Source organism: Chinchilla lanigera, unplaced genomic scaffold, assembly GCF_000276665.1.
Source record: "Chinchilla lanigera isolate Chin_1 unplaced genomic scaffold, ChiLan1.0 scaffold00093, whole genome shotgun sequence".
Lineage (NCBI taxonomy): Eukaryota > Metazoa > Chordata > Mammalia > Rodentia > Chinchillidae > Chinchilla > Chinchilla lanigera.
This window is the reverse complement of record NW_004955494.1, coordinates 3703051-3712514: the sequence shown is the minus strand read 5'-3', so window position 1 is coordinate 3712514 and position 9464 is coordinate 3703051. Positions and strand designations below refer to the sequence as shown.

Genomic DNA, 9464 nt, shown 5'->3' with positions numbered 1-9464 from the left:
AAAAAAAAAAAAAAAAAAAAAAAAAAAAAAAAAAAAAAAAGACAGGGTCTTGCTATGCTGTTCAGGCTGGCCATGAGGTCACTTTGTAGTCCAAGCTGGCCTTGAACTCACAACAATCCTCCTGTTTCAGCTTCCCGGAGTGCTGGGATTATAGGCGTGAGCTACCATGCCTAGCTTTTTAAATTTTTTTTTTTTTAGATGTTTTTTCTCTTATTTAAAAAACAAATGAAAAAATTAAAAAACAAATAAACCAAAAAATCCAAACGCCTTAGGGTATTCCCTTAAGCATACTTTCTCAGGATAATATTCTGCATATAATGGTGCCTCCTTTCAGGACCTTTGCGGTACTGGTGATTGAACCCAGGGCCTTGTACATGCCAGATGAACAGATTAGCACCAAGTTACACCGCATTTTTTTTTTTTGCCAGATCTCAACCTTGCCATTCTCATGTGTCAGCCTCTTGAGAATCTGGGAGCACAGGCCTGTGACACCATCCCCTGCTATAATACTGTAATTAGTAGATTTACATGCTATTCAACTTTTTTTTTTTTTGAGACAGGGTCGTACTAAGTAGTGCAGGCTGGCCTCGAACTCATGGCGAGCCTCCTGCCTTAGCCTCCCGAGTCCTGGGATTATAGGCGTGCGCCTTCACACCCGGCTTTATGTGTTATTCTAAATCAGTTTTCACAGAATGATATTCCTAGTATTTGGAATTGGTTAGTATTTTGAGTCCTCTAAATAACTGGAGAAAAACTATTTTTGTTAATTATTGAAAATAAGACTAAAACTTTTATTGATCCAATATGCATTAAATGTGATCTGGATAGTATGTTATTATTTTTGTGGTGCTGGATCGAACACAGAACCTCACATATGCTAGGCAAGCACTACCGAGCCACATGCCCAGGTCCTCATGTTGAATTTTGACAGTGCATTAGCCAGGAATTATAAACCCCAAGCCGAAGCATATATAATTACAATGTAGCAAAACTTTCTGCCATTATTTCATTTCAAAGTATCTAGAAAGTATCCTCGTTTCTTTTTCTTTTGTACTATTGCCTAGTAAATCGGGATTGAGCCCAAGTCTTTCACACAGAGCTGCAACCTGCCCTTTTAAATTACAACAGGGTCTCGTTAAATTGCCCAGGCTTGAACGTGTGCTCTTCCTGCCTCATCCTCCCAGACTGCTAGGATTACGCGAAAGCGCCGCCACACCCGGCTCCACATCCCATCTTGAAGAGTTCGTATTTTATCAAGTTTGTAAACGCCAAGCAAAGGCTCTGGCCGAGGTCTGCCCTTCCCAAGCGGCCAGGTGCGCGGGGCGTCGCCGCGCGAGGCCGGCGTGAGGTCCGGGCTGATGGCCGCGGCCCTGTGGCCACGCACCGCGGTCCGACCGTGCCGCCGCGGCCAGCTGCCGGCGAGCACCGTCGGAAGACGCCCGCGCCACCCTTAGGCCGAGCTGGCCTGGTTTCTGCTTACTCCCCGGGGGCCAAGCTCCGCACACTCCCTTCGGCGGGTTTGGGGGCGCCAGCGCGGCCTGCCGACGGACACAGAGAGACCACCCCCGCCCCAGCACCGGCTTTGGCGCCTCAGGCCAGAGCCACCCCAGTGGGCGGAGGAACGAGAATCTCGCGAGACCCTTCGGAAGGGGCGGGGCGCGCACGTGCACGCGCCCGCGAGCCGTTAGGGCGGAGCCCCTCCCGGGCGGGGCGGGCGGAGCCACGGCGGTTGGACGCCAGTTGGTGCAGCCCCCGCGGGAAACGGCTCAGCGCGAGGAGCGTGCGCGCCCCCGCCGCGGCGACGGTGGCGGCGAGCGGCGTCAGCGCCGAGGGGGGGGGCTGACGGCTTCTGGCGGGTGGCGGTGTTGGAGGCGAGAGCTTGCTTAGCCCGTGTCGCTTCTGTCCCTGGAACAGGACGGAGAGTGCGGACACGAGGGGCGCTTTCGGAGGCTGCCGTCTTCCACGTACACGTCGTCGTGAGGAGCGCAGCCCGGACGCTCCCGCGGCCCTGCCGGCTCCCTTTCCTCAGGCCTCGAGGCGGCGGCGGCGGCCACCGAGACAGCAGCGCACCTCCCCCTGCCCCCACCCCTCATCCCCCCGCCCGAAGGGGCCCGGTCTGCGCCCCACCCCCGCCCGTCCGCCCTCTACGCCGCCGCCATGTCGGCGCAGGCCCAGATGCGCGCGATGCTGGACCAGTTGATGGGCACCTCCCGGGACGGTAAGCCTCTGCCAGAGCCCTGGGGGTGGGGGAGGGGACGGGCCGACGACGGAGGGGGTCCGAGGGCGCACCTGGGCGCGCGCGTGCGGTTGAGTAAGGGGCTCCCAGATTGGTAACACGAGGGCCCCGGCTCCCGTCCCATCCAATCGGAGCTTGGCAGGCGGGCTTGGGGGCGGTGACCGTGCGGATTGGCGGGAACTGCTGCCAATGGGGCGAGGCGGGGCCTGGGGGCTGAAAGGAGAGTTTGTGCTGTTACTGTTGACTTGGCTGGGATGGGAGAGCCCACGTCTCTCGTGCGTAGTCGGGCGGCACGGTTTGCAGCCGATTAGATACCTGCGGACCGTTAAGGCCTCCGCCCCGATGTAGTTCCTTAAACCGGAGCTTTGGGATCATCTCTCGCGGCGGCCCTCCAGAGTATTCCAGAAAGAGCCCCCACCCACCCCCTTCCTGGGTCTGGAGGAGATCTTTACTGCCAGCCCCGTCCCGGAGATGCACCGTGAAGCCCCACGGAATCAACCATTTTTATGGAAAATCTGACCCAAACCATGGTTTCTTGAAGTGGGTGTGTTTGGCCCCATTTTGTGAAAAGAAAAATGTTATGGCCTGTTTTTCCGAGAGACCTCCATTTTGTTAGACAATTTAATAGAGGCTTTGTTCAGTAAATATTGACAAATCTTGCATGCGCCCCAAATAGAACCATTTTGGAAATTTGATGCCCAGTGAAGTAGAATTGAGGGAAACAAAGAGCTTTTTAGGCACTTAGCTTAGAGTCTGTGTAGAAAGCCACGACGTGTTGGATTATCCTTTGTCATAAAGAGAATTTTTAAGTAAAATGATGAAATGCTGTTCCTGTTCTCATGATGATAAGTCGTAACGTACTCTTTCAAATTCAGCTTAAATCCATTCCAACTTGGAGGGAAGGTCTAGTTCAGTACTTGAGCAAAATGCTTAATTGTTTTTATATGTTGCTTGCTTGGAAAAATAGTTTCTTAGCCGTTTAAGTGCCTTTTTTCTTGACAAGTTATTTAAATTGCTTGGTTTAGAAAAGTTACTTAAATTTAGTTTGTACCAGTAGCTTTTATAATTTGCTTAAGGGCTTTGCAGCAAAATATATGAGGCTACAAAAACTTTATTGAATTCCAGTGTTCTAGCAATGCATATTGACTGGCATTTCAAGGGGTTTCGGTTTTTTAAAGACCCCTTTAGGGAACATATAGACAAATAGGTGTAGATGGGCAGTCCGTGGTTGTGTAGAGAGGAGAAAAAGGCAGGGAAGAAAATGAATTTTATTTGTGTAGTAAACCTTTGAAAGTTAACATTAATTAAAAATGTCATCGGGGTGTATGGGTGCATGCCTGTAATCCCAGCACAATGGGAGGCTGAGGCAGGAGGATAGCAACTTGGAACTCAGCTTGGACAATTTAGCAAGACTGTGTCTCAAAAAAAAAAAGGCTAAGGATGTAGCTCAGTGCAGAGGACCTGGGTTCAATCCCCAGTGGGGTGGGGCTCAATGGAGAAACTTTTTAACAGTTAATCATTTTTTATGGTTAGATAAGAATGGTTTATAACTGCAACATGTCTTAATATTGCTTCTTTTACAACATGAAGAGAGGATATTGGGTAGAAGTGTCATCCAGAATTCGAACAGAATAAGCCATCTTTTTCTTTTCTGAGACAGGGTCTTGCCATGTAATTCAGACCAGCCTTGAACTCACTATGTAGCCCAGCCTGACCTCAAAGTCTTAGCAGTCCTTCCTCAGTCTCCCAAGTGCTAGAATTACAGGCATGTACCTCTGCACTTGGCAGTGCTTATAATAATTATAGAAATCATGATCCTTTTAATCCTTGATGGATACTGTTTTTGATACCTTCTGCAGAGAGACAGGGTCTTGCTAGGTAGTCCAAGCTGTGCTTGAACTCACTTTGTGGCCCAGGCTGGCTTTGAACTTGCGGCGATCCTCCTGCCTCTGCCACAGGAGTGCTGGGGTTACAGGCTCATGCCACTGTGCCGGGCTGGATTTCCTCTAATTACTGGAAGGGTAATGAAGATGAAGATAACCATCACCTGATATATTTCCATACTAGACAGGTCATCTAGTATTGCAAAACTGAACTAATATTTATGCATATATGTGTTGCATATATGTGTTCTGGCTTGTGTATTCCCAGTAGAAAGCTGGATTTCTTAAGATCCATTCTGCTTTGTATACAAATAAATTTACATATTTTATGTCCGCTGGATTTTTTTTTTTTTTTTTTTTTTTTTTTTTTTTGAGACAGGTTCTCGATTTGTAGTTCAGGCTGGCCCTGAACTCTCTTTGTAGTCCAGGTTGGCCTCAGACTCATGGAGATCCTCCTGCTTCAGCCTCCCAAGGGCTGGGATTATGTGCATGCGTCGCCATGCCCGCCTACATGTTACTGGATTTTTTTTAACCTCCAGATATAGAGGATTTATAAATAAACTCACATTTACCAGCCCACCATACTACTGTATTTAGGTGAAATGACTGGAGTTTTATTGCTGCATTGGGTCAGAAGTAAGCAACATACCACTTTCAAGGAAAAGAATTGTTTTAGATACTTAAATTAGTTATTTTACAATGTAAGAATCAGTATAATTCTTTTCCTTCTCATTAAATATTTAATGAATTTTTGTATTTGAATTTAAAATTCAGGAAATTTAATTAGGATTATTCTTTTTTAGCAGTCACCTTCAAGTTATCCAGGGATAGGGGAGCTTGGACACATCATTGGATAACACCGTGTAATTTGAAACCATGTAATGAGAAGCCTTGTATTGGACACGAACAGCTTATGGGGGTGCTGTTGGGTGTCGTTGGCTCTAAGAGGTGGAAATGGGGATGCAGGAGGTGGGAGAGAGATGGAAAAGGTAGGTAAGGAGGGCATTTCAGACAGCTTTGTCCATTGTTACTTACTTATTTTTAATCTGAGAGACTGTAAAACGCCAATCTGCTTTTGTATAGTAGAGCTCAAGGTGGCAGTAACCCCCTCAACATTTAGTGTCCTATCTGAAAGAATCTGAAGTGGCTTTTGCGTTCTGTGGCTCTGGGAACATGTTGCTCCCCTTTTCTAAAAAATATCTTCTCCCCTCCCTTTCCAGCAGTTTTTAATTAGTACTTTTATAAAGTTGGAGGTGTAAGTCTGTTGTATCTTATCTTGAATTATTTCAGTCAGTTAATTGTGTAGTTAAGTGTCACTGGAATCCTCAGGAATAGGAATTTTGGTGGCAGGGAGAGGTAGTTTGGGATCACTGGGCATATTCAGAGAGACAGTTTGGTGAGTGGTGCAAGTGGGGGCCTTTGGCAGTCGGAGGGCAGCATGATGGTGCTGGGTGGTTGGGCAGGGGTGCAACTAGGAGGTGGGAGAGGAATGCATAAGGGAGGTGGGAGGGCCAAAGACAAACTTTGCCTTCTTTGCAATTTTGCCTAGGGCCCTGGTGGTGGCAACCGCCTGTGTGCCACTGAAAATCGTGCCGATGCCTGGCATACTGCATAAATGGAAGCAGGGTACCGCGTGAGTTGAAACATTGGTCACACTATATAAAGTTTGTATATGTGAATCAGTGTAACTCATACCCATGTAACTGGGGGTCTGACTGTATTTGGATTTTTCTAATAAGGCATCATGGGCTAAGGAAAGAGCACTGGGCTGAGATTCAGGAGACCTGGTCTCTAATTGTAACCTTGGGTAAGTCACTTAACCTTTTTTGCCTCAAGTTAAATCTGTAATTTGTTATGGGAAACTAAATTTCCTGTTATACTAAAAAATGTCAAAGTTTTTTTTAAAGGGAGGAACCAAAAGTAGATGTTAACAAATAATTTATCTTGAGTTTAAGGTTCATTACATTTTATAAATGCCTTTTGTTTTAGTTATTAGCATTAGTAAAACGAGATTCTTTTCCTTGAACATATTCTATTTAATAGTAAGGAGGAGCCACATAGGAAAAATCAAGAGCCCTCATACAGACTGATCATTTTGACTAGTTTGCATTATTTGCAAGGATGTCTAAATGAAACCCCTTTTGCCAACGTAGTTTGGTTATAAGAATCTTCTGTCTAGGCCTGATCCCAGAAAGGCCTGGGAAGGTTCTAGGGATTAGGAATGAAACAAAATGGTGGGTTTAAGTAAAATCCTAAATTTAGAGATAGGAAGTTTACAGAGGGTTGTTCCAAGGGCTCATATTTTTTCACTGCTTTGAATGGGAGCAGAGATCATCTCTTGAGGATAAAACAGCCAAGCAATGATAGTGTACCCTCAAAACCTATAGACAAAGGTAGACTATAGGAATCTTATAGCACCATCAATTGTCCGTGGTTAGAGACTAGTTTTGGCAAGTTACAGCTTTCAGATGATTTTAGCTGTGTTTAGTGGTAATATTACTAAAATGTGTGATACACTTCTGTGATTAATAGAGGCTATAAACATAGTCCTGCTGAAGTTACATTGTTTGTGAAACTTTATTCAGGAAATACCTAGGAAAATAAGTTTAGAAAGTACTTTACCTGTTCCTAATACAAGTTTAGTAATACCTGACTTATACCATTGAAATTATTTCATCAAAGATTGAAGTAGTGTTTTTTTCTCTCTCCTTTTTTTTTTTTTTTTTTTTTTGTGCTGCTGGCATTGAACCCACGGCCTTGTACAAGTGGTTGTGCTTTCTTCAGTGGGTTTTCTTCTTTATGGAATCATCTTTACTGTAACCTGTGTTCCTTGACTTGTCATCAACATTAAATGATCTTTCTCAATTTTCTCTCATTAACATAATAATCTTATTTCTCGGTCAGTTATAAGCCATTCTTTTATTCCACTTGGATCATTCATTTTAAGTGAAGGAGGCGTAGCCATTAATGTAAAAGCACACATTTTTGACGTAATAATGGGATATATCTTAGTCTAGAGCATATAAGTTCTTTTTTTTTTTTTTTTTTTTTTTGTTAGAGCATGTAAGTTCTTTAACTAGCCGGGTTCAGTGGTGCACACCTGTAATCCCAGCACGTGGAAGGCTGAGGCAGGAGGATCGATGCGAGTTTGAGACCAGCATGGGCTACAAAGTGAGCTCAAGGTCAGCCTGAACTGCATATGGAAACCTTGTCTCAAGACAAAAAAAAGTTCTTTAACTGTAAGAAATTCTAGCTAGGTGTGGTGGCACATGCCTGTAATTTCAGCCTTCAAGAGGCTGAGGCAGGAGGATGGCCATGAGTTTCAGGCTAGCCTGAGCTACATAGTGAGCCTGTCTCAAAAAAAAAAAAAAAAAGAAAAGAAAAGAAAAAAGGTTTGTAGAGCCCTTGCCTAGCATGTGTGTGGCCCTGGGCTTGATCCCCAGCATCACAAAACAAAAACAAACCAAAAAAACAAAGAAAATTATTTTGCCTGTGTTTACAGAAGCTCTATAAGCAGGAAGTAATACTTTGAAAGTCTAGTAGGATGTTGAAGTGAGTTGTATTTTTGAGGACAAGGAGTTCAGAGGCAAGTAGGTCCCCTAGGTTGAGATCAGGGTTATTGAGTCAGTGTTCAATAACAAGTGTTTCATGTAAGCCTTGAAGCTTGAAGTTGTCAAGGGTTCATGGAGGGAGTGAGACTGAGAAGATAGGCAGATGGCTTAAAACTGAAGGTTAGTAAGTCTGGGGGCAAGGCTAGGTAAGTTGAGACAGATAGTTCTTAGGAGTGGGATTTGAGAAAGGTGCTTGAAATACACTGAATTCTTACAGCTCAGTAGTATATAGCTTTTGAGGAAATAGCACAGTTCTATCCAATTCAATCAGTCTACTAAGAAATTGTAGACTGAGATATTGAAGGAAGTTGCAGTAGGTTGCTGGGGAAGGAGTGAGAGAGTAAAAGGATAAGTTTCTGAGAGGAACCTTGGGGCTTTAGCATTGTTATACAGGTTCATTTTTGTTTTTATTTAAATTTTTATGCATCGGCAGCTGCTAGGGTACAGATTGGAAGACAAGGTCAAAATCATTTAATCAGTGTTGTAAGATTATTGAGAGAAAAGTGGTTTGTAAAAACTGAAACTGTCTACAGCTTCATGTTTTTGTTTTTAACAGTAGCAAAGATTTATTAAAGGTAGGAAAAGAAACGGGGTCTGGAGAATGAGTTTGGGCCAAGTACAAGGAAAAGAAGCACAGTCTGCAGGGTTAGAGCAAGCCACTATGAGAGAGAAAAGCGGCCCGTGTTTTTAACTGAATAACTTACGACTGAGAAATTGAAGAAAATAACATAGTTCAGACAACTGAGTAAATGTCGTTTTGCTATTTAACAGTGGCTAGACAAAAGTCTTTTAAAAATTATTTTTTCTATAAAACAGTATTGTGATCTAGAGGTTTAAATTTAGTTGTGAACCATGTACAACTGATGTTTGATCTGTTAGACTCAGTGTGAACAGAATTTGGTTAACTAGCTGCCTTTGCTGAATCTGTTGTCATGTGTTGGAATATGGTAAAGTGTTTTGTTTTTATTTTTTGTTGAGATCTTGGATTTCTGTTTTTTGGTTTTTTTTTTTGAGACAAGGTCTCACTATGTAGTTTGGGCTAGCCTTGAACTCTTTATGTAGCCCACGCTGCCCCAACTCACAGCAAGTTTCCTGCTTCAGCCTCCAGAGTGCTAGGATTACAGGCACACCCAGCTCGAAATCTCAGATTTCTGTAGACATTAATTAGCTCTTTCAGAGTCAAACTTCCAGACTTTTGCTTTTCATTAGAAGTAGGTAGTGGGTAGTATGTGCCATATAGAGTACCAAGTTCTGTACTACGTTCTGTGCCACTGTTAGGTAATGCAATATACCTTGTTCAATTGCTTGAGGGTATATTTTAGGTAAGGGGCTGGTTCTGTGGCTACTGGCTTTTTGTAAATAAAGTTCTATTGGAACATGATCATGCTCACTCATCTACCTTCTGCCGTGGTTGCTTTACCTTACACACAGCAGAGTTGAATAATTATAGAGTAATATGGCTGGCAAGCCTGAGATGTTTCTTTACCTTTTAAAAAAAGAGCTTGTGAATGACTATAGGTTACTGAGGTCCCCAAACCAGCAACCTCAGTATCACCTGTTAGCTTAATTAGCAATGCAAAGTTTGGGCCTACCTGCTGAATCCAAGTTCTGGAGAAGAGGCCAGCAATCTGTTTTAAGAAGTATTCCAGGGGGCTGGGGATTTAGCTCAGCGGCAAAAGCGCCTGCCTGGCAAGCGCAAGGTCGTGAGTTCGGTTCCCGGTACCGGAGAAAAAC

The 9464-nt window shown here is 44.2% G+C and overlaps 1 protein-coding gene across 9 annotated transcripts in view; it reads left to right on the top strand.

Annotated features, from left to right (window-relative positions):
- Positions 1-1748: 1748 nt before the first annotated feature.
- LOC102026334 (putative RNA-binding protein Luc7-like 2) overlaps positions 1749-9464 on the top strand; it is a 66152-nt gene continuing 58436 nt past the window's right edge. For 3 of the 9 annotated variants that reach the window (XM_013504958.1, XM_013504953.1, XM_013504955.1), the window contains exons 1-3: positions 2136-2218; positions 5669-5752; positions 5859-5926. In XM_013504958.1, coding sequence (XP_013360412.1) covers positions 5715-5752; positions 5859-5926 — 106 coding nt within the window. In that variant the 5' untranslated portion in view covers positions 2136-2218; positions 5669-5714. Of the gene's footprint in view, positions 2219-5667; positions 5753-5858; positions 5927-9464 lie in introns of those variants that run through there. The other 6 variants (XM_013504954.1, XM_005405438.2, XM_005405441.2 and 3 more) reach the window with 6 other exon arrangements.